Source organism: Macaca thibetana, chromosome 11 (genome assembly GCF_024542745.1).
Source record: "Macaca thibetana thibetana isolate TM-01 chromosome 11, ASM2454274v1, whole genome shotgun sequence".
NCBI lineage: Eukaryota > Metazoa > Chordata > Mammalia > Primates > Cercopithecidae > Macaca > Macaca thibetana.
The window spans coordinates 29,498,754-29,524,600 of record NC_065588.1 but is presented as its reverse complement, the minus strand read 5'-3'; the positions used below and the strand labels follow the sequence as shown (position 1 = coordinate 29,524,600).

Below are 25,847 nucleotides of genomic sequence, written 5' to 3'. Positions count from 1 at the left end.
CTTAAAATATAGATTATAGAAAATACTAATAAATAGATGAAATAAATATATTTGCGATGCAAAGAAGAACAGATAGTATTGATGAAAGAATATTTGGAAATGGAAAGTAAAACACCAGATTAGAAGGTTGTAATTAATATAAATAACTCTTTGGAATGAAAAATGTATTTCAGCTGAGTATTTTTGCACTGAAAGATATTGGGGCTATAGTATGTTAAATACGTATAGTAATATATTATTAATAATTATTTAGACCATGTACTAACACCTATCAAGATAAATAGCACCAGCCATAGTCATATATTTTTGGGGAGGTTATTTATTATTTATTGGATCCCCTTTTACCCACAATGTAGTACAAATTTCATGAGGGTAAGAGTGTCTGTTTTGTCACTATGACAAAGTACTTGGTACTTAGCACATCATTTGTCATATTAAAGGTGCTCAGTGAATATTTGTTACAAGAGTGGCCAGACTGCAAGTTCAGTTGACAGATCTGTGGTTCATTTGAGCCTATTAATCATATTAAAATATTGCACAAATAATGCTTTATAGATAGAAGTGATTACTTTGCTGAAACGGAGGTATCAGATGGCACAGACTGTGCATGGACTGAAAGTATTTATCCATCAGCTGATTATGAAATCTAAACTTGTCACGTGAAAAAGTGATTTAAGACTTTTAAAGCCGGGCGCCGTGGCTCACTCCCATAATCCCAACACTGTGGGAGGCTGAGGTGAGTGGATTATTTGAGGTTAGGAGTTTGAGACCAGCCTGGACAACATGGTGAAACTCTGCCGCTACTAAAAGTACAAAATTTAGCCTGGCATGGTGGTGGATGCCTGTACTCCCAGCTACTCGGGAGGCTGAGGCAGGAGAATCGCTTGAACCCAGGAGGTGAAGGTGAAGGTTGCAGTGAGCCGAGATTGTGCCACTGCACTCCAGCCTGGGGGATAGAGTGAGACTCTGTCTGAAAAAAAAAAAGAAAAAAAAAAAAGAAAAAAGAAAAAAGACTTTTAAGTCCCAACTTGGCATATAAAAAATAAAAATGATTTGAAAGAGTAAACTACAATGTTTGAAAATGTAAATTTTAAATCAGACTGTATCATTGACGATCACCTGTGGTTGAAGCAAGTGATAATAAAGGCCTGGTGTATAGCATGAGATTGGGAATAGTCTCATGAATAAAACTGGTGGGTCACTGGGATTGGCAGCTAGAGAAAAGGAGGAGAAGAGACAGAAGATTCTAACCTGGTTAAGTTTGAGGTTAATGGTGCCATTGACTTTTCTAGGCATAGAGGAGAAGAAATATATTTGAGGATAAATTATGAAATCCACTTGGATACTGGGCATGGTGGCTCACACCTATAATCCCAGGACTTCAGGAGGCCATGGTGGGGATGGATCACTTGAGGCCACGAGTTCCAGACCAGCCTGGGCAACATGGTGAAACCCCATGTGAAAATACGGACACACACACACACAGACACACACCATTAACCAGGTGTGGTGGCTCATGCCAGTAGTCCCAGCAACTCAGGAGGCTGAGGCACCAGAATCGCTTGAGGTGGAGGTTGCAGTGAGTCGAGATTGTGCCACTGCACTCCAGCCTGGGCAACCGAGTGAGACTCTGTCTCAAAAAAAAAAAAAAAAAAAAAAAAAAGACAAAAACGAAAAATGTATTTGGGATGTACTGACTTTGAGGTGCTTATGGGCATTCTATTGTCAAAATTATTTATTTATTAGTTTATCCAAATTTTGCTGCTCACTTGCTGAAACTTTTACTCACACTAGAGAAAGAAAAAAATTGCACAAAAGCACCTTTTGATCATCTTTACTAAATGCAGGTTGTTATGGAACAATTCTTAATCTTAGTCTAAAACCTATCTTCTGCAGGTAATACATAATGGACTTTTTAAAGCAAACTGATTTTCAGATGTAACGCCACAGATAACACAAGATTAAGCATCCATTTCTTTTTAAAGTTAATCAGGTTTCAATCTTCAGGGGAAATTAAGTTTCCTCTTCACTGGGTAGATTAGAAAATGGTGAGTTATTTTCTAAATAAGAAGGATCAAATTAGTCAGTTTTGCTGCACCGGGAAATCCAGCTCTCATGGGATAGTTGTGACCCTGAAAGTAGGTTATCCTGGAGACGAGGGATCAGGTGTAACTAAGTGAACAACAGCCAGCCTCCATCCGAGCAAGAGCCCACACTCACAAAGAAGGAACAGTTGCTGATGCCTTTATGGCAAAGGTAAAAAAAAAAAAAAAAAAAAAAAAAAGCATTTTAGATGTATATTAATTTACTTAATCCTCATAACAACTCTGAGATATTATCATGCCCATTTTACAGACGAGCAAATGGAGGCACAAAGAGATGAAATAATGTGGCCAAGGTTACATGCTAGTAAGTTGCTGATCTGGAATTTTAACCCAGAAAGTCCTGTCTCCAGTGTCTATGATTTTACCCACTACACTATACTTCTTAAGCATGTCAAGAAAGTGAGAACTTTAAGTTGATTTAATTAGACTAACTCTGAAAGTCTGAAAATAAAATTGATTCATTGGAAATTTTCATCAGCCCTTATTTTGGGGGATATTCAATTTAGTGAAATTTAATATTTCAGTAAAGGTTAATTCACTACATAAAACAATGTGATTTTTTTCCTTTGAAGCACAGTTTAGTATTGTGATCAAGATTTCCCTGAATCTCCCAGCGGTCTGAATTGGGGTACATCACTTCACTACCCCTTGACTCAAATTCCGTATTTATAAAACAGGTAAATATTGGTATTACCTTTTAAGAGTGTTGTGAGGATACGCAGATTTTTTTAAAAATCAGTTAAAGCCTTTAAACAGTAATTATAAGCATTTGTCATAATTATGCCTTTGTTAGACTTCTAGGTCAATGAATCAGAACATTTAAATCCCAATGTTTGATTACAAAATCTGGTAACAGATGGGTGAAAAGGAACCTAGAATGGGTTTACTCTCCAGGAATTCACATTTAACTATTCTTTCCAAAATCGCCTCTATTAACTCCTGTTCTATGAAGTGATAGGAAAAGATGAGGTATTAATTTTCTTTCTTAAATATTTGAAGGCATAGTTGGTGTTGGTGAAGGGAGATGAGGAAGACAGATGTACTTTCTTATGAGATATTAAAACCTGGAAGACAATAAAAACGCAGATCAAATAATAAAAAGCGTTACCTATGGCGGAAAAGGAAGTTCAAATGTTCTTGTCAGGGGAAAATGAGGACACAAAAACTGAAAGAGGGCACAAAACAATTGCAGGGGTGATATGCATTAGGATTGTTAGGGATAATTTCTGCGCCCAACGCTCTTATTAGTAATGAAATACGGTGTGAGGAGCTGAGATTCGTTCTGCAGTCTCAAAGTGTCAGTCGGAAAGTAATCCCTCCCTTGCCATAGAAACAGAACCGAACTGGCAGCGCGATTACACCTAAGACAAGCTGCAACCTCATTTCCGTGTAGGCACGCCCCTTTTACCTCAACCACGCCTCTTCATTCCCTAAGCACTTCGTAAGCAAAGGGAATATCGCGAGAACCCTATGTTGTCTCTCTTCTGACGTTTTCAGCCATGATTGTCGCTTTTGTTCTCGCGGTATTTCCGGGTACGCGGGAGCCCCGGCGACCCGGGCTTCTGTGAAACATGGCGGTAGGCTGGGACCGTAACACAAGGTAAAATACTGAAACCCCGCTGGATGCTGTTCCCTGAGTTGTTCCAGGGCTGCTTAGGGCATAAATGCAGTTGAGGGAACAGGGAGCCTGTCATGGGCTTGGCTTCCTGTCTTCATTGATCTCTGGAGAGCGGGTCGGACGGAGAAGCCTCTCCACCTCCCCCGGGGGCGGTACTGGCAGGACTCTAGGCAAAGATGCTACTGGGAGCTTCCCTTTGCCAGGACCGGGTGCTCGTGTGCTGTCTTGCAACTCGAAGGAGTTCAGGTGCTTCCTCGATAGCCCCTGGTTGTGACCTTTTGCTTCTCACACTGCGCGGTTCCCCGGTGGCTTCTCCAGTCCGCAGGCGGGTAGGATCCCAGTCGGTCGAGTACCAGTCCTCCCGGATGTCAGACTCCCTACCCCCATTCAGACAAATACCACATTCGTGGCAGCACGTTGCCCTCTGTCTCATTTTTAAGAGTCTTGGCCTCGCCTGAAAGGAGTTTCGCACAGTGCCTCGGAAAATGAGAAAGGGGCAGGAGAGGGCGAGATGCTGAGAGACAGGTACGACTGTCACTACTTTTCCCCCGCACAGAAAACCCTCCGAAGGCAACGTGTCAACTCGTGGTGAATAGCCTTGGTTATCGGTAGTATATAGAGTTGACAGGTCGTTGTTTGAGAAAACACGTTTAAATAACTTTGATATTTTAGTGCACCCGAGACTTGAAGACAAAGTGACATAATAGCTGTTAAAATGTTGCCAGACTGGTTTTCAGAAGCAATGAAAGTTACAGTTAAAAACAGGATTTATTCATTTGAAGTTGTAATTCAGTATTTCAATTAATTGCCTAGCCTGATACATTGGACTGTAGTATACCGCAATTATAAAGAACGAAAAAAGACTTATGGTTCACTGAAAAAAGACTTATGGTTATTTACCTAATTTGTTTGCTGATATCTTTAAGTTGTAATTATGCCGGTTCTAGTGGAAAACATGAGGGAAAAATTTCTGTTTTTGTGGGAGGGTGGGGGTTGGCAGTGCAGGGATGGATAGAGAGAGGATGATTTTTTTTTTTTTTTTTTTTTAATAATAGTGAACTTTAGTGTACAGTTGCGTGTTATAATGGCTTCCTGGTACAAATCATAAAAATATATCAAGTTTGAAAGATCTCTCGAAGGAAATCAGGCCTATTCTGGAACAACAACAGTTGGGGAAACAACAACAACAACCCACACATTTCCTTTCTTTGGGGGTTGATGATTTAAGTGAAAGAAGTGGCTTTTTTTTTTTTCTTTACTAGAAGTTACTTTTAGGCAGTCAATGCCTGCTAAAAATCCTATTTAACAGTTTCCCAATATTTATTATAATTCTGCCTCTTAATGTCATAGTGGTCAAATTATTTAACCTCTCTGTGCCTTCGTTCCCTCATCGGCCAAATGAAATAATAATACCTAACTTATAGGAAGGTTGTGAGGATTAAATGTATTGAAACATACGAAGCATTTAGAACAATAACTGGCACACGGTAAGCACTCTATGCATGTTAGCTCTTGTTATTTTTTATTTTCATTTTCTAACATCTGTAGTTAAAAATGTTGCCTTGTTACTTAGTCAAAATGTAGACTGAAGAAGATACTGTTTAAAGTAATATCTTTCTGAACCGCAGATTAATTAAACGCTCTGATTGGTGTGGTTAATGTGTCCTTAAATGCCCATCATCCAGTTGCTTGTTTTCTTAAATTATTATCCTCTTTTAATAACAGAAGCGTAAGTTCTTCCTTTCTACTGCTCTGTGTAGTCACATCGTAGTGTGGCTCAGATCTACCCTCTGAGTGCCTTGTTAACCCCATACTCGTTGCTTTTGAGAACATTCATTCTGTTGCAAATATATTTCATGTGTCCCTGACCTTTTCCTTAACACTTTTTAACTTTAATTTTCTATACTTTTATTGAGAGCTACTAATCTAGAACTAGTTCCTCTAGAACTAGAAATAATCTAGTTCTTTGAGGAGGATGGTATTTGTCCTTGCTTCACATTGCTTCTAGGCACTTTAAGAGTATTCTATTATCACTCTATAGTCTCTCTTAACTTTTAGTCTATCAGTTCATGCCATCCTAACTTTAGGAGATTATCAACTAATCTCAGATAACTCTCCCACTTTCCTCAAAGAGTTTAACAACTAAATCTCAAATATCCTACAAATCTTTGCTTTTTTTTCAGAGAATTAGAAATAGATATTACATGCCTCATTTTTATCTTGATTAAACACTATGAGGTAGCCATTATGTCCTGCTCCCCATCTTTTAAAATAAAATTATAGAGAGAGGATTCTGAGAAGTTGAGGATCTTTCCACACTTGTCACACAACTAGTAAGTGCCTAGGTAATCAGGGTTTTCTGATTATAAACTCACATTTATATTGTCTTCCTTGGCTTCCAAGTAAACCTTTTTGTCACTTTGAATGTCATTAGATTTATTTGAATTATGTTGCAGTAAACAAATATAACGTTTAACTCTGTTGTAAAAGGTCCAAATTTTAAGGTAAAAGTAAGTACAATTGAGGGGGGTGGGGGGTTGCTATCTAGTATTTGTAAAGCAAAGCTAAGCTATCTTATAAAATGTTTTTTATTGTAAAGTATTCTAATGCAATATGATCAAGTAATTTAAAATTACAGATAGGTTTTAGTTTTACCTTTTATTTCTGAAATTCAGCGATAGCCTGAATTATATGGTCTGTATTAGTTTCCTGGGGCTGCTGTAATAACTTACCATAAACTGGGAGGCTTAAACAAAAGACATTTATTCTCTCACAGTTCCGGAGGCTAGAAGTCTGAAATCAAGGTGTCAGCAAGACTTGAAGACTCTAGGAAAGAATCCTTCTTTGACTCTTCCTGGCTTCTGGGCAGTCCTTACTGTGCCTGGGTTTGTAGACACATCACTGTAGTCTCTGCCTTTGTCTTCACATGGCATTTTCCCTTGTGTTTCTGTGTGTCTTCACATGGCCTTCTTAAAAGGACACCGGTCATCAGATTTTGGAGCACCCTGATGCAGTATGATCTCATCTTAATTAGTTATATCTGAAAGACCCAAATATTTCCAAATAAGGCCCATTCATAGATACCAGAGGTTGAGACTTCAACATACCTTGTTCAGCATATCAAGATGTGAGTTAACACAGTTCAGACCGCACCTTGGCCATGTGTATTAACCAATTAAATTTTTCTCATATTGCCAAATATATATTAAAAATAGAAGTTAACTCAAAACTTGGGTAGCAGGAAATAACTTTTGTCTTCATTTTTCTTTGGAGAAGTAATTAAACTTAATTGGGAGACTCTAAAAAGTTCATGAATTCTGTATTTTAATTTTGGTAAAGCATCTGATAGTCTCATTCAGATGGATACAATGATGAAGTATAGACTGTGTGACTTTACTTACACTGAGTGTTGATAATGTCTGTGTTCCAACATGAAAGGTAGTCTCTTATGTCTTAAGAAGTTTTTCAAAATACAGTCACCCCTCCATATCTGTGGATTCTGCATCTGTGGACTCAACCAATTGCAGACTGAAAATATTCAAAAAGGAAAAATTGCATGCCTACCGAACAAGTATTGTGTCTATACTGAATACTTACAGACTCCTTTCTTTTCATTATTTCCTAAACAGTACAACTATTTACATAGCATTTACATTATATTAGGTTTTATAAGTAGTCTAAAGATGATTTAAAGTGTACAACAGGATGTGCATAGGTTATATGCAAAAACTACACCATTTTATGTCAGGGACTTGAGCATCTGAGAATTTTGATATCCAAGGGAGGTCCTGGAACCAATACCCCATGGTTACTGAGGGACGACTGTCTTGTCTTAGCTCCAGCTGTTTTCAGTGACTTTCTGGAGTTTATTTATGTTTGTTTTGTTTTTTAATATTCAAGGCAGTTTAAGGAGAGACATCAGAGAAAACAGACATAGTACTGGAGATTGTCAAGGTGTGAATAGCGGCACCAACCAGTGGTCAAAGGAATCTGATCTAGAATTACATTTTTTAATTTTGCTGAATAAAGACAGCCAAAAACTAAACAACCTCTGTTATATCTGTTTTATCATTTCATAAAGGAAAGGCTGTTTTGGCACAAAAAGGAAGAAAATAATCTCACAATAAAGGACACATTTTAAAATTGAATAAATTTAGCTTTAAAAGTTCTTTTCTACATTATCTGTGACTAGAAAATTTTGTCACAGAACAGCAATGATTTCTGGCAAGGATTGATGATCTGAGGTATTTCCAAACACATTTTTGAAACTGGCTTACCACACTGAGTAGAGAGGCAAATAGAGTGGGAATGGGAGCAATGAAATTGGGTATCTGGTAGGATAAAAAGGATTTGAGAACACCAGTGAAAATGAAGGGCAGATTTATCTTAGGAAAGAGTTTAAAGGATAGTTCCTACTGAGGGAAGTCAGTGTGTTTGGAGTTTAGAGGTGGAACAGTTTTAAGGGTTGACCTTGCTCATGGGTGGCTTTCCATAGAATTAAGATGGAGATCACAAGAGTAGAAGCGCTTGTGGTAAAAAGGTTTTATTGTGAATGAATGCTATAGGATGAATGCCATCGGAGCATGAATTCCAAAGGATGATAATGGAATGGGGGAGAATCATATTGAATGATCTGGGTGCTGAAGTCATTAAGGAAATTATGAATATATTCAGACGTTAATGGAATATAGCAACAAGTATGGAAGTTAGTCAGTGTGCACTGTGGTTTGGAGCATAGTTTCAAGTTCTACCACCTGCTATGTAACCTGGGAAAATTATTTGACAGTTCTGTGACTCATTTCCTCATCAGAAAGTGGGATTAAAAATAGTATCTGCTTCACGGTTGAGAAATATGGTAAAACATGACACTTCTGTAACCTGTGAGTCTCAGAAATGAGTAAGGATTGGAATGGAACTGCCACCAACAGAAAGTCAGGTTTTATAAAGAGAGCAGATAGAGCAATTTCTTTTAGAAAAGCTAGAAGTTATTGGATACCTTGTTTATGCCAGACAGTGACTTTTACAGTAGGCTGGCAAGTATTCAAAAGGGAATGAATTTCTTGGGGGTGGGTTAGTGCTGAGCTTTCAGGAATGGGACTGGTGGAGTAGCTGAGGGTTAGGGTGCTCCATGCTAGAGTGATATCCACTGGAAAATAGGGATGAACGAAGCTAGAGATGTGTAGGGAGCCACATAATATATTCTAGCTGGACTTTCAAGGGAGGAGTGTTGAATAGGTTGTATGTATTATTAGGAGATTAGTAAAACTAGCTGCTTGTATATCTTCATCCTTATATATAAATTAAAAGAGCATTTAGAAAGCTCATTATACAAATATAGCATTATAGAAACTTTTAGAAATATAATTCACTGTTTTATTCATTTAACAGTGTTATACTGACTATGTGATGGCTACTGTTCTAGGTCCTGGGACAGAGGACAACAGAAAAATCCTTCTTGTGGATCTTATTTTTATTTTTATATATTTGCTTACCTAAGTATGACATACTGCTGTGATTTGAAAGCTGTGTTTCTGTGGTGTTTCTGGGAAATTTTCCTTCCTTCCTTTTCTCATAAATGTTGAATACCTGTTTGCTAGGCATTAGAAATACAAAGATCAAGTTAGACATGGTTCCTGCTCTAACAATCCAGTGGGGGGAACAGAAAAAGAAGCAATTAGAAATAGTGTGATAAAGGTACAACGTTCTAGAAGCAGATAGACTTTGAAGACCATGCAAAGGTTTTTTGTCCCCCTGCTCGCTCAAGGTAGAAATGAGTAGACTGGGCCTTGAAGAGTAAGTAGGAGTTAGTCAAATGTAGAGCTGGGGTAGGGGGAAGAAAAAATATTTCTGGCAGAGAGAATAGCATATTTAAGGAATTGAAAGTGATTTAGTATGGTTGGAACGTAGACTGTGAGGGATTGGATTTGAAGAGAGGTTAGCAGGACCTGGTGTTTGAAGGGCTTTGTAAAACATGTTAGGATAGAATCCAAGCTCTTAAGTGTAGTGGGAAGGGAAGTTTTACAAAGATTTGAAGAGAAATATTACATGATCAGATTTATGTATTAAAAAGATTATTATTATAGTATATAGAGAGAATTGGAAGGTTGAAGATTAGAGGTTGTTGAAGCAATGTAGTGATAGATTGTGGCAGTTGGGACTGGGAATGTACTTGGACATAAGGAATTTCTTAGTGGGCCTGAAGAAGAGAAGACAGGCAGATTTAAGAGAAATTTAGAAATAGCTTAAGTCTAAGGCTGTAACCCATGTTTCTGGCTTGTGTAGTTGAGCTTATGGTGTTATCACTAAGGTAGGAGATACAGGAGGAATAATTTTGACAGGGTAAAGTATTCATTTTTGGACTTGTTGAGCCTGAATTGTGTTTGGAATGTCCAAATGAAAAGGTAACAGAAGGCAGGGGTTATACATATCTGCAGAGAGATTTGGGCTGAGAGTCAAGATTTGGGAGAAATCAACATGCAGATTGAAATGGAAGGAACGGGCCATCATTTGGGGAAGGTGTGGAGGTTAAGAGGGGGACCTAGTGCAGAATCTTGAGAGGAAGATGAATCTGCAAAGTAAGCCAAAGAGGGTCTTCCAGGTAGAATGAAAATCAGGAATGTGATATCACTTAAGAGAGTATTTCAAGAAGTAAAAGAAGTGATAAGCAGTGTATTTTCTCAGAGGTGTAGTTAGATAAGGACTGAGGAGTGTCTGTCAGTTAGTACTAAGGAAGCTAATTACCTTGCTCAGAGCAAATTTAGTTAAGAGGTGAGAGTTGGGTGAGGAAGTAGTCACAGTAGATGAATGGGGACAACTCATTCTTTTAAGTTGGCTGTAGGTGTGCTGCCAGAGATGTATTGTTGGAGTTGGACTTGTCTTTAAGGGAGAGTTCTGTTTTAAAGAGAAGAGACATACAGATATTTAATATTTTACTCAAATCAGAAAAAGTAGAAATTGAAAGATTGAAGAAGGGTCAGTTTTTGTGCAATTACTACTAAAAAGGTACAGAAAATAAATTTGATTATCAGCTAAACAAGCTTAATGAGCATGGTATATACATAGCAAACATTCAGAAGCTTAATTTATCAGTGGGAATACCAGTTTTATAACTGACATGGGGGTCAGAAACTGTCATCTGTTTTGTCTACATCATCTGTTTTTTTCTTTAGAATACTAAGTGCATGAGAAAAAATCGTAATTCGAAGGCTGCTTTGTGAGTGTGGAACCAGCAAGGGAAGTTTAGTTGGGTGGCTTTAATGGCAGAGGAAATCAACATATTAATGCTTTCAGCTCCACTTTAGAGTAGTAGCTCCCTGCTGGACAGATAAGTAGAGCTCCTGGTCAGAACTTCGTTCTTTTAGACAGTATTCATGTTTACTGCCGGTTTTTCATTCTCTGGCCCTTCTTTTTCTTTATGAATGTTCTTTCTTTTGCCTGTTCTTTTTATATTAATCCTACCCATTAGATTTCAGATCCAGAGTCTGTCTGCTCTCTTCCAGAGACATTATTTCTCTTACAGTGACTTCTGCAACTGTACAATTTATTGTATTATGTGTTGATTTTATTAATAAAGCCTTGATTACTGGGAATTCTTTATAATATTACCTATAGTATTATTTATAAATCAGTTATAAAAATTATGTAAAGATCTAAGATTTCCGTTATTTGATTGGCTTTATAACAATTTTAGATGTAGATGACATACTGATAAAAAGGGAATAGCAAGCAGCCAATTTTTAAATAATGTTTTGATGATAAAAATAGATAACATGGTAAATCTGAAGTTATATGTAAGCAATTAAAATTCATGATCTACTTTTAACATTTTTGTGTATAGATGTTCAGTTTTGTTTCTTATATATCGTTTCCTGTCTCCCATAAAATTGGAACCCATGTGACCTTGTAGTCTTTTCATGTTGTATCATGACTATTTTCTTATATCATTAATTTTTTTTTTTTTAATAAAAGATTTCAGGCCAGGTGTGGTGGCTCACGCCTGTAATCCCAGCACTTTTTTTGGGAGGCCGAGGTGGGTGGAAGGCTTCAGCCCACGAGTTTGAGACAGCCTGGGCAACATGGTGAAACTCTGTCTCTACAAAAAATACAAAAATTTGCTGGGGGTGGAGGTGCATGCCTATAGTCCCAGCTATTTGGAAGGCTGAGGCAAGGAGGATTGCTTGAGCCAGGGAGGCTGAGGTTGTGATGAGCTGAGATCACGCCACTGCACTCCAGCCTGGGTGACAGAGCAAGATCCTGTCTCAAAAAAAAAAGATTTTCAATGGTTACATGAAGATGCATTTCTTCACCTTAATTTGTACATTGGATACCATGGGTTTGTTTCTGTCTTCAGTATTTAAAAATAACACTGTGAGAAATATCCTCATAATCAAATATTGGTTAAAACCCCAGGTTATTGTCATAGGATACATTCCTCAGCGGGCATTTACTTAGAAGAGGAGTGGTAAATATTTTCTTCTTCTTCTTTCTTCTTTCTTCTTCTTCTTTCTTCTTTCTTCTTCTTTCTTCTTCTTCCTTCTTCTTCCTCCTTCCTCCTTCCTCCTTTCTCCTTCCTCCTTCCTTCTTCTTTCTTCTTCTTCTTCTTATTTGAGATGGAGTCTCACTCTGTAACCCAGACTGGAGTGCAGTGGCACAGTCTTGGCTTACTGCAACCTCCGCCTTCAAGTGATTCTCCTGCCTCAACCTCCCAGGTAGCTGGGACTACAGGCACGTGCCACCACACCTGGCTAATTTTTTGTATTTTTAGTAGAGACGGGGTTTTGCCATGTTGACCAGACTGGTCTCTCAAATTCCTGACCTCAGGTAATCCACCTGCCTCCGCCTCCCAAAGTGCTGTAATTACAGGCGTGAGCGACCATGCCCGGCCTATATTCTTGTTAGTAATGTATGAGCAGGCCATTTTACTTCACTGTCATTCATTATTGGAAGTGTATTATTTTTATACAGTTTTTGGTTTAATAGAAAACGTTACCTTAATTTGTGTATTTAGACATTATTAATGTGATTTAATTACTTTTCACTTTTTTCTTGCTATTTAATATGTTTTTGTATTTAAATTGCCTTCCATTAGTAGTTTTTGTCAGGGCATGAATGGGGAAAGGATTAGTGTGGATAAATACTATGTTTTTTTTTAAGGGGGGGATGAGAATGCTAAGTTGTTGTAAGGACATTTGTCAGTTATCCTCAATTTAAAGATATTAAAAAAGAGAAATTTTTTCTCTTTAAAGGATTCATTTATTCATTAATTTATTTATTCCTTAGCATGACTATATGAAGGAAGAGGAAGGTTTTCCTGAAGATGAGGCGACTGAATCGGAAAAAAACTTTAAGTTTGGTAAAAGAGTTGGATGCCTTTCCGAAGGTTCCTGAGAGCTATGTAGAGACTTCAGCCAGTGGAGGTACAGGTGAGTATCAGTTCACATTAAAAGTGTTGTAGTAAGTACAACTTCTGAGTGATCCAGTCAACAACATATAGAAATGTAGCCATGAGGTAGAATTTATCAGTGAATTCTGTAGTAACTTCGTAACTTGTCTGTCTTCATGCCACTCTATTGGCTCTCACTTATTCTTATTAATATTCTTTATAGCTTCCAACTCAGTGCCATCTGTGCCTTTGGCAGTGTTTATTAAAACTTAATACATTAAACCAATGTTACTGCTTTGCTGTCCTTTCCTAAATATGTGACCTTGAGGAAGTTATTCAAATCTATCTATCTTAGTTTCTTCTATGAAATAGGAATGATACTAGTATTTACCTCCTAGGGGTTACCGTACTGTTAATATTTTCATAAAATGCTTAGACCCAGTGCTTGGTACAGATAAAAGTATCCATTAAGTAAAATAAATAATGAAATATATAAGAGAAATGTGTAACTATAACAATATTCCGTATAATTTCTTTTCCCATGAAGAGCTAGTAAAATAATGTATTTCAAATTAGGTTGACATTTTATTTTGTAAAATGGGTAATAAGTTGCTTACTATTTCTGATTCACTTGTGATTATGTTTTGTTAATGAAAATAGTGCAAGTTCTTGCAAAATCTATTTTAAGTATTTTGCTGTACTATATAATGTATTTTCTTTTTGTCAGATCTTTTACTCAGTTCTGTAAATGAGGTGATATATTTAGGAGATTGCAAAGTAGAAGAGAGTTTTGTTAGCTACTTAGAGATGTTATTTGAGTTTCTGGCACACAGATTGTTGTGGTTTCTCAGGATCTGATAAATTAGGCTAGCTTTTTGTTTTAAATTGGGCTTATAGCCCAATTTACATACATTGATATACAATTTATATTTATAGACATGGATGCATTTTTAATAACGAAGCAACTGTTTCCAAATTTGTACTATAAGGCATGCTTACTTTCATCATTTATCCTATCAGTGACACTGCTGTATATAAGAAAATACAAATTTTGTCAAATCTACTTAGTGAGAGATGCCCTTAAAATTGGAGAAATAAAATGCTTTCTTAGTAGTGCAAATGATTATGTTCATATTTGTGTATATTAAACCTTAACTTTTGAGCTGTATTAGATAAAATGTATAATAAACATTTTGAATAAAAACCTTCTATAGTATTCATTCAAATAGAAATTACATTATTAGGCTTTTTCTTTTGAAAATTTAATCTCACTTAAATTAGTTTCCTGTTCTTTGCTTTTTTTTTTTTTATTGTTTTCATTCTGTTTTTCTTTTGTTGTTGGATTTCCCAGTTTCTCTAATAGCATTTACAACTATGGCTTTATTAACCATAATGGAATTCTCAGTATATCAAGATACATGGATGAAATATGAGTACGAAGTAGACAAGGATTTTTCTAGGTAATCATTTTTTTTCTTCTTGAAATACCTTTAGATTCAAATTGTTTTAAAAAGAGCATACCTTTTAAAAAAGAAAAAGTATAACCTTCTAGATTTGGTTTGTTTTAGTTCTGAAGAAATCATCCTGAAAAATTCTCATTAATTGCATGCATTAAGTGAAACCTTTTAGAATCATTTAAATAGTGGTTGAATTCTAAAACTGAGGTTCTTTGATTTAGCATGCTTTGTTTCAGAAAGTTAGGGGAATATTTTTCCTTAGATATGTATATTGTGGAAATTGTTTAATATTTTAAACTGGTTGAAATACCTAACTGATCTGTGTGAGCTGGAAAATAAATTATCTAAGGATACATTGTATACCCTTATGACTTGATATCTATAAATTATACCTAAGCTAAATGTTTATGCAAATAAGATTTTAAACTTTTGAAAATATAGTACCTTAATCATACACTTTACATCTATTCATTTGTATTATTCGGATTTCTTCAATAGAATGAAGATAATAGGTTTCTAATATTAAGATTGTACCAAATAGGAAGACACATTTAGTTTTCAATTACAATCCAGGTTTGCCATTTACATACTTTTAGGGAACTTACTAAATCTGTACCTGTGTATGCTTCAGTTTCCTTTTTTGTAAAGTACAGACAGCAATTATAGTATCTTCCTCAAGAGGTTTATGAGAATTAAATTAGTCAACATTTGTAAATTGCTGTGTAACCTTGGGCAGGTCACACCACTGATTTCTTTTGGACTTCAGTTTCTTCATCTCTAATGTATTATTCAGGATAGCATTGGTTTTCAAAGAGTTTGCTATTGTTTTCAGCACCAATGCAATACTTCATTTTATTCCAAATGAAGTCTTATGTATTACATAGTTCGCCACATAAGCATGGTGAGGATATGCGGAAGCTTGTCTACTTGGCCTACTCCTGGTTCCTAATCTCCTGAGCCTAAACTCCTGGGTTATTTGGAGCACAGTTTGAACTCTAGATGACTTTAAGACTTTATGAAGGTCTAAAAATCTGTAATTCCTTTTTTAAAATCAGATGAAAATTATTACACAGAAAAAAGTTTTGATAGAAAGCATGGCACTGAATTTGATCATAGCCAGTCTGTTATTCACTGTGCTTCATTCTGGTATTCGAAAATTGATTTGATCAAATCATTTGAAAATGAAAGGCCATGAAAAATTTTAAGCATCAGGTGATTTACTTTTGGTAGTTTGGTTGCATTTATCCTGAGTTACATAGACCTAGTTTCCAGTATAGCACTTTAATGGTGATGTGATCTTAATCCAGGTATTTATACTACCCTGAACACTAGTGGTTTTCTTGAAAATCTGTGAAGCCATCCATTTATAGCTCCATGATATGGAATAAAGAAGATAATATTTGTAGGACATCTAGCATCATGCTTAATATATGGTATTTGATAAACAGAGAAGAAAGACAATTCCTAATTCTTGATTTTGAGAGTTTTACATTCTTAAAGGAACATTCTATCGAAAGTTTATGTAAATAGAGGTTAAGAGGTTAAGACTTTTTTCTGGCTTGCTTAGAGTTATTGATTATAGAGTTGCCATTATTAAAGGATACTGTGTTCAAAACCTGTGAAGTCAGAAAGGCTTTTGGAATAAGGGCAAATAGAACTTGTACTTTAAAGAGCCTTTGTTTTGGCCATGAGAAATGCAATTCAAGTTCTAATCGACATAATTCTACTTGAAATCCAAGTTTTTAATAGGTCAGTTGATTTATATTTCTCATGGTTTGCTGATTAATTGGTAGGTTCTAATGTTTAATATTTTGTCTTTCAGCAAATTGAGAATCAATATAGATATTACTGTTGCCATGAAGTGTCAGTGTAAGTACACCTTCAACTTGCTGAATCCACATGTAGGTTATGGTTCAAACAATTGCCAATCAAAAATAAAAACCACTGGTTGTACTTTATTTTTCCTTTATAATATTTTAAAGTTTTACTGTGATATTATTTAATAATGTAAATTGTCTTACTTCTCAGCTTATATTCTTCAAGTGTCTTTTCCATAAAGAGAAGAGATAAAACTTTCACATTAGTATAATTAAAAGAAAGTTGGAGGAAATGTTTATGAATCAGCTTTCTAGTTTATGTACATGCTTTCTGTCTTTTTGTTTGGAGTACTAGCTTTTATACCCATGTTTCACAAGCATATCCTCATGTCACTGTTTCAGTTTACGACCCTTTATGTTTACTCTTGTGTTTAAAAATACAGATCCAGTTTTTTTAAGTTAATGGTGATAGGTTACCCTTTTTTTTTCTTCACTGGACTCACTTGGTTTTACTAGTAGAAGTGGAACAATGCTAATATGCCACATAGTGAATGTTTGAATCAATACTGTTTTCAAAAATAAGGATGCTTTTGCATGAAAAATATTTTATGAGTTACTGCTTAAATATTACAGACCAAGAACTCAGAAAATTTTTACATTTTTAGAAGTATGAAATAATTTTACCCAATTAATTAGAGGTTATTTTCTGTGAGATTTCATCTCAGAATGACCTTGAATCTTTTCTTTTCAATATAGTTTTCCTTATGTTAGTGGTTTTAAGAGATAAAAAAATACTTTATATTTAAACTTGTAGTTAGTGGTAATTCTGAATATATGATATTCTGCCTTATTTTGGATGTTTGCATACTGTTAAATTTTAGCCTTTTCCAAATAAAATTTCCTATTTGTTGATTTGTAGCTTTGCTTTAAGATTTCTTTTAATCTCTAAAAATATTTCTGGGAATTAATATTTTGTTCAGCAGCCACTTAGTACTTGTGATTAAGTTCTTGCCAGTATTTGCAAAGATCTTCAATTCAGTAACGCTTATCCTTTTTAAATGAGATCTTGAATTATCTTTTTTTTTTACTGGGTAAGAAGTAGAAAAAACATTATTACATTTTGGAATAATCTCCACCAAAGCTATATAAGGCTACTTTTAGCTTTTCGACAAATATATAGGAAGTGATTCTACATACTTGGTGAGTTTTTTTTGTTTTTTTTGGTTTTGTTTTTGGCTTGGTGAGTTTTCTGTTAGTTGTCGTAATTTGTTTATATTGGGGATGGTTTGCCGCCAAGCATAGAATGTAAAACTTCTAATTCTTTTCTGTATGCAGATGTTGGAGCGGATGTATTGGATTTAGCAGAAACAATGGTTGCATCTGCAGATGGTCTAGTTTATGAACCAGTAAGTTTGATTCACAGGTTTTTTGAAATACATGGGTTGAGGAATTGTACCCTCGAAGACAATTTTGATAGTTGCTTTTTAGTTTTGTCTGAAATAGTTTTTAGTATAATTCTTTTGTTTCAAAAGTAATCCATATTCTTTATAATAAATTTAGGGGGAAAAACAGAAAAGTTAGGTTATATACCAGAATCTTGAGGTGACCATTATTAACATTTCGGATGTAGTTTGGATGTGTCTAAAGTCTGTTTTATAACCTTTTTTAATATTTTTGTTACTACTTTCCAGTAGTTTCCTTTTCACTTTTCTTCTAATATATATAGTGATGAGCTTTTTTCTTTTTCTCTAGTGATTTGGGCACTTTTATGTCCAGTTTGTATTCTACTATTACCAAATTTAAGTATTTAAAATATTTGAACTGTATTTCTCTTACAGTCAAGAATAAAGCAGTATCTTTCTAAGAGGAGAATGGGCATTACTACTCCCTTCCTCCTTTATGCCTCTATTTCCCACAGTGTGTGAAATGCTGACATTTTCTTATTATCTTCAAAGCACAAGTTGAATATAACATCATTGATTTATCAGAAAATATCTTCACATTTCAGTGGCAGATACGGTGATAACGAGTCATGATCAGAACTAGCCCTAAAGAAGCTTTTGAGAGTAAGCATGAGGACCTCAGCAACTTTTAGTTGCGGACTGCTTTGTTGGCGTGGTGGTACTTGTATTTACACATGCGTTCTTGAGTTCCTTTTTTTTAAATCATTGACAATTGTGAACCCTTCTTTTAGCAAATTTGCAAAATGAAGAGTGAAGGTGAAGGACGGGGAATAGAAGTACTGAATGTATGGGGTTAAAGGAAAGAAAATGAAGTCCTTGGCCAGTTTTGATTATTGAATTAATTTTAGTTTACAGCTACAAACTTGATATATGCCTTTTGACATATACATTTTAAATAGAAATTTCTACAGAAGCAGTAACTTTGTTATTGCCACTCTGACTCTACTTTCTGACCCGTTTTGCCACTCAAAAAAACTGATTTTGAAGTAATTTTTTATGAGCTTAGTAACCTTACAGATTCATAGATGACAGCATACTACACTATTATCTGCTTATTTTGATCTAAGTGATTATTATTAGATACTTTAATATTTGTATTGCATTTATACTATCTTAAGAATACTTATTTAACTTTAACTATTTTTTTTTTAATTTTCTGCCATTCTTACCTTATTTTGTTTATCATTTTGAAGAGGTACTGTTTTTCCAATTTTTATTTTAGATTCATGGGGTACATGTGCAGGTTTGTTACCTCGGTATATTGTATAATGCTGAGGTTTTCAGGTGTGACTGATCCCATCACCCAGGTACTGGGCATAATAACCAATAGTTTTTCAGCCCTTTCGCTTCTCCCTCCCTCTCCTCTCTAATAGTCCCCACTTTCTGTTATTGCCATTTTTATGTCTATGAGTACCCAAGGTTTAGCTCCCACTTATAAATGAGAACATACGGTATAAATGAGAACATATGGTATATGGTTTTCTGTCCTGCCATTAATTTGCTTAGGTTTATTGCCTCCAGCTGCATTCATGTTGCTGCAAAGGATAAAAGTTTGTTCTTTTTTTATGGCTGCATAGTATTCCCTGGTGCATGTATACCACATTTTCTTTATCCCATTTACCATTGATGGGTACCTAGGTTGATTCCATGTATTCGTTATTGTGAATGGTGCTGCAATAAAGATAGGAGTACATGTGTCTTTTTCATATAATGATTTATTTTCCTTTGAGTATATACCCAGTAATGGGATTGCTGGGTTGAATAATACTCTAAGTTGTTTGAGAACTCTCCAAACTGCTTTCCACATTGGCTGAACTAATTTACATTTTTACCAGCAGCATATAAGTGTTCCTTTTTCTCCACAACCTCTCTAACATCTGTGTTTTGTTTTTTGGTTTTCTTTTTTGACTTGTTAATAATAGCCATTCTGACTGATGTGAGATGGCCTCTCATTGTGGTTTTGATTTGCATTTCTCTTATGATTAGTAACATGGAGCATTTCTTCATGTTTGTTGGCCACTTGTATATCTTTTGAGAAGTGTATGTGCATGCCCTTTGCCCACTTTTTAATGGGGTTATTTGTTTTTTGCTTGTTCAGTTATTTAAGTTCCTTATAGAGTCTGGATATTAGACCTTTATCAGATGCAAAGTTTGTGACTATTTTCTCCCATTCTGTAGGTTGTCTGTTTACTCTGTTGGTAGTTTTTGTTTTGTTTTCTGTGCTCTTTAGTTTAATTAGCTCCCACTTTTCAATTTTTGTTTTTGTTGCAATTGCTTGTGGGGACATAGTCATAAATTATTTTCCAAGACTGATGCCCACAATGGTGTTTCCTGTGTTTTCTTCTAGGATTCTTATAGTTTAAGGTCATTTAAATCTTTACCCATCTTGAGTTAATTTTTGTATATGGTGAAAGATCTGGGCCCAGTTTCATTCTTCTGCGTATGGCTAGCCAGTTCTCCCAGTACCATTGATTGAATAGGGAGTCCTTTCCCCATTGCTTGTTTTTGTTGATTTTGTCAAAGATCAAATGGCTGTAGGTGTGCAGCTTAATTTCTGGATTCTCCATTCTGTTGAGGAGGGACTTTTTGAGATTTATTTTACGGCAAGAATATGTAGGTATGTTTTATGGATTATAGCATGACTGCCTGTATCTTTCTGCTGTTATCTTTTATTACCCATTTTCTCTGTTGCTCTGAACTGGGAAAATCCCTTTCACATGGGTTTTTCTATCCTATGAAATAAACTTGTTTTGGGCTCTTTCTCAATTTGGTTTCGTTTGTATGTGGTCTTGTATAAATTCATGAAAGTTTCCAACATATGAATGTTAATTTTAAATGATTTAAGATGATAATAAAGATTGCATCCTCATTTTTATGTTTCTTTTGGACACTGAGAATTACATGTTTCTGTATTATAATCCTGAATGTATCCTCTAAAAGTCACTTACACTGTTAAAGCATTCTGTCCGTATTCTAACTGTTGTGGTCACTTTTTTTTTTTTTTTTGACATTTATGAGATGCCTGATTTTATCTTTTTTTTTTCCCCCTACACCTCTTGTCTTTCTAGCTGGATTTTAAGCTTTTGAGAATCATTAATTTCATTCTTTCTTCTTTGTAGTTCTCATAAATGTATTATAAAATGCTTTGCAGGTTTTAGGCAATAGTGATATGTTAGAATTATGCAGTTGGGACAGTATTGTTGACTGTTTTCATTGTAAACAGTTTCTGCCATCTCTTCCAGTAGTTTATGGAGCAGGAAGATTTTATTTAAATTGTTATAATTAAAAGTTGTATCTTAATGAGAAAGTTAAGAACTTCTAATTGTTTAATTGTATACTTTTCATCAGTAATATTTAAAGTGTTTAACAATGCTTTTAGGAAACTATTCATTCCTTTGTCCTAATTTATATAAAAGTATTTAAGAATTATTATTTTTAATATAAAATTATTAAAAATGTAATTTTAACTTAAATATTTTTTCATTCATTATTTTAATATGTACTCTGAATATTAAAAACCTAGCCCTGATAACTTTGCTAGTTTACAGGCCATGATCATACAATGTGCTATGATAGTTACTATTCTACTATTTCTATTGCATTTAGTTACTATTTAAAGACAAGAAAAAATTTTTAAAGGTGGGAAAGTAAGGAATCTGATAGAGCTGAATTTGTGTATTGGTTGTTACTTACTCTCTGTGATTTTGGAAAGTTTGTAACTTTTTGAGCTCCTGCTTCCTCCTATGTAAAAAGGGAAGAGGAGTAACAAATTCGCCAGGTTGTTAAGAAGGTTAAGTGAGAAAATGAATTAGCATAGGGCCTAGCAAAGTAGTTTCTTTATACCTTTGTGCTAAGTAAACATTGTACAAAGGTTATAGAATTCAAAGGAAGAATCATAGAGTCCCCACTGGCAATCATTTTATTTATACATTAGCTGGAGAGTAACTGCAAACAGCCTTATTGGTGTGTTTTTTAGATGTTAGCATTTTCCTTGTGTGCTATAATGTGAAAAAGGTTTGGTAGCTTGCTTTAGGCAAATTCATCAGGAGGTATAATCAAAGGAAACATCAGAAAGATTGGGACAATTTAACTTGGAGCATATTGTTGTATAAAACTTAGACATGAGGCTCACAGTTATGGGAGAGGCAGGTTCCAGATTGACAAAATTAAATTTAAAAGTCACAGAAGTAGTGCTGTGAACTAGGACTAGAAAAGTGGATTTTTTTTTTTTGAAACGGAGTTTCACTTTGTTACCCAGACTGAGTGCATTGGCAGAATCTCTGCTCACTGCAGCCTCCGCCTCCTGGGTTCAAGCGGTTCTTGTGCCTCAGCCTCTTAAGTAGCTGGGATTACAGGAGCCCACCACTTGCTGATTTTTTTTTGTTTTAGTAGAGACAGGGATTCACCTTGTTGCCCCAGCTGGTCTCGAACTCCTGAGCTCAGGCAATCCGCCCATCTTGGCCTCTCAAAGTGCTAGGATTACAGGCGTGAGAGCCACCATGCCCGGCCAAAAAGTGGATTATTGTTGCAAAATTAAATTGTGGATATAGCTACTATGGGAAGTTTGAATATTTTTCTCTGACTCTACAAGTAGCCAAGTCTGACTTTGATCATACCTAGATAAAATTTCTTAAGTAGTTCTTTGTTGATCAATGCATTTGGGAATTACTGTGCTATTTTTGAACTCATTTCAAAAATTGTTGATTTTATTATGGTATTTTACCAGCAAGAATTTGGGCTTTGGATGCTTGAATATAACTCTGTATGTCATTTTCTACCCCCAATACTTGTGAATTTCATGCTAGCATCATTTAAATGATTTTAAGCCCTAAGATACCGTTTTGTACATGTGATAAATTGTCAACTTGCATATATTCCTGTAAATGTCGATAACTTTAACAGGAAAATATTTGTGATTTGTAAAATTTCTTTATGCTATTTTTCAGTAAAGATAGCACATTTGACTTAGTAGAAGTTGAATGTAAACCATGAATACTTGTTTTTAACAACACTCTAAGTTTATGTTTCTTGCTCAAAGAACAAATTTTAAAATTGTAGTGTAAAAGCCAATATAATTTGACAGTGCTAGTGATTATGTTTTCTTTCATTTCAGGCAGTATTTGATCTTTCACCACAGCAGAAAGAGTGGCAGAGGTAATAAGAGAACAAAGTGTTGTGCTCCATGGAAATCTAAGTCATATTTTGTCTATTGTAAACTATTTATGGACTAACACATTTCTCTAGGGATTTCTTTGGATGAATTATTAGCAGAATTTAGTATATAATATAATCTTTACAATTTCAAAAACTGTCAGATCTTAAAGTCATGCATAATCTTTTTTCTGGTAAACTTTGATTCATAAGTTTTAGTTTTTATTTAAAATGATATCAACATTTTTTTGATTACAAAAGTAATATATGATTATTTTAAAAATTCAATTTGAATAGAAATGATGTAAAGCAAGATTGTCCAGCCTGCGGCCCTACAGGAAGGCTTTGAATGTAGCTTAACACTAATTTGTAAACTTTTTTTTTTTGAGACAGAGTCTCACTCTGTCGCCCAGGCTGGAGTACAGTGGTGCAGTCTTGGCTCACTGCAACCCCCGCGTCACAGGTTGAAGCGATTCTCCTGCCTCAGCCTCGTTAGTAGCTGGCGCACACTACAGGCACACACCACCATGCCCAGCTAATTTTTTGTGTTTTTAGGAGAGAGACGGTTTCACCATGTTGACTAGGCTGGTCTTGAACTCCTGAACTGAAGTGATCCGCCCACTTCGGCCTCCCAGAGGGCTGGGATTATAGGCATGAGCTACTGTGCCCGGCCACAAATTTGTAAACTTTCGGAAAAAATTACGAGTTTTTTGTGATTTTTTTTTTTTTTTAACTCATCAGCTATAGTTACAATGTGGCCCAGGGAAGCCAAAAGATTGAGCACCTAGATACAAAGTAAATGTAAAAGCCCCCTTCTCTTTCTGCAAACTAATACCACTGATTAGCAGTAATAACCAGTAATAAGTTTCTTGGGTAGCCTTCTAGACAGACATTTTGTGTGTATGTATATAATATGTATATTATATATATTTCTGTGTATATATACAAAATTATGATAATTCTTACATATAATCTATATAGTATATAATTCTATATAGTTCTGATATATATGAGTATATTATATATTTTATAATATATAAGTTTATATGTTCATTATATATTTTATAATATATTTATATATTTTATAATGTGTTACATATAAAAACATAATTATTTATATATAGAAATATATATATAGAATTAAGTTGCTTTTTTCTACCTAACATGATATTTTGAACTCATTTCTGTATATATAATGGTCTATTTTATGGATAGATTGTAGTTTATTTAATTGGATCCTTATTGATGGGTATTTAGATTGCTTTCAGAATTCTAATATTAAAAACAATACTCAGTGAACATTCTTGAACCTAATTGTGTATATGTTTGTGTGTTTGTGTATTTCTAGAAATAGAATTTCTTTCTCTCAGGATATTTAACATTTTGATAGTGCCTATGTCCTCCCAAATTATTATTTCAGTTATACTCCAAAAGGCTAGAGTACTTGTTTCTGTACAACCTCACCAACAATGGGAATACCTAGAATTTTAAAAAATATATGCCAGATTGATGGGTGAAAATTGGTACTATGCTTTTATTAATTAACATTTCTTTATGAATCAATTGACTGTCTTTGTGGGGTTTTTTTCCTCATTTATATTTTTTTGTGAAAATGTTTGCCTATATGCCTATTTTGCTGGTTAGTTTTTTTGTAAGAATTATTTTTAAATTAAAGAAAATAGTTCTTTGTTATAAGTGCTTCTGTCTCCCACCCCCCATATATTGCTTTTTATTTTCTAGGTTATGTCTTGCACTTATAAAGGCTTTATATAGTTTAAGATTATTCCAAATTTTTTTTCTTTATCCATTTTTTTTTTCTAGTCCCTAAGTATATTCCAAGGGTCTTTCTCTTTTAATTTCCAGTTTTACCACTTGAGGGAGTTTTTATATGAAAGTTGAAATTGAATGTCGGTGAACAAAAGCACTGAATGTTAGCTGTCTCTGGGCTCTTAGAATTTTTAGTAGAAAGCCATCCACAGATGAAATACTTTACTTTGATCCAGAAACATTAAAGTGAGATTTCTCCTTTCATTTAGAATTTTTTTCAATGCTCGAAACTAGTAATAAGTGGGAGAAGAGATTGTATTTCTACTCTTAAGGTGATATAAATTTGCCATCATAGTATTCTCTGCATACCTTCATGTGTGGAATATAGGCTTGGGATATTTATTGACACAGTGAAGGCAGAAATTTTTTTCATAAACACACACATAATACATACATACATATACATGTATGTATAGTTTGTTGTCATCAAACTCCTTGATCACTGCTGTGCTTCAAAAGTTGAACTCTCGGCCGGGCGCGGTGGCTCAAGCCTGTAATCCCAGCACTTTGGGAGGCCGAGACGGGTGGATCACGAGGTCAGGAGATCGAGACCATCCTGGTGAACACAGTGAAACCCCGTCTCTACTAAAACTACAAACAACTAGCCGGGCGAGGTGGCGGGCACCTGTAGTCCCAGCTACTCGGGAGGCTGAGGCAGGAGAATGGCGTGAACCCGGGAGGCGGAGCTTGCAGTGAGCTGAGATCAGGCCACTGCACTCCAGCCTGGGCGACAGAGCGAGACTCCGTCTCAAAAAAAAAAAAAAAAAAAAAAAAAAAAGTTGAACTCTCAATATACAAGACACACAAAAAAATGTGAAGATTTCCATTTCTGCTGGCATTGGATCCAAAGATTTTAAGTCTTCAAATGTCTGAATCTGAGGATGGGATCTGGCTTCTTGAAGCATCCTAGATTATCACATTCTGATTCTAAAATTATTGAATAGCTCTTGAATGGCCTAGAGATACCCAAGGTTTATATCTTCCTAACTAATGTGCATACCAAAATGTTCTTTACTTCTGGAATTTT

At 35.1% G+C, this 25,847-nt stretch overlaps 1 protein-coding gene and 1 long non-coding RNA gene across 2 annotated transcripts in view; both read left to right on the top strand.

Moving 5' to 3' along the window:
• The first annotated feature begins 3,641 nt into the window (after positions 1–3,641).
• The window catches only part of ERGIC2 (ERGIC and golgi 2), a 42,782-nt gene continuing 20,576 nt past the window's right edge, over positions 3,642–25,847 (top strand). The window contains exons 1-7 of the mRNA XM_050748524.1: positions 3,642–3,705; positions 6,500–6,608; positions 13,003–13,145; positions 14,457–14,565; positions 16,385–16,431; positions 17,715–17,785; positions 22,956–22,996. Of these exons, the coding sequence (XP_050604481.1) occupies positions 13,040–13,145; positions 14,457–14,565; positions 16,385–16,431; positions 17,715–17,785; positions 22,956–22,996 (374 nt within the window). The 5' untranslated portion in view covers positions 3,642–3,705; positions 6,500–6,608; positions 13,003–13,039. The remainder of the gene's footprint in view (positions 3,706–6,499; positions 6,609–13,002; positions 13,146–14,456; positions 14,566–16,384; positions 16,432–17,714; positions 17,786–22,955; positions 22,997–25,847) is intronic.
• On the top strand, positions 17,792–20,608 carry LOC126930929 (uncharacterized). The gene is made up of 2 exons (XR_007717714.1): positions 17,792–19,723; positions 19,765–20,608. It is a non-coding gene; the product is annotated as an uncharacterized LOC126930929 (long non-coding RNA).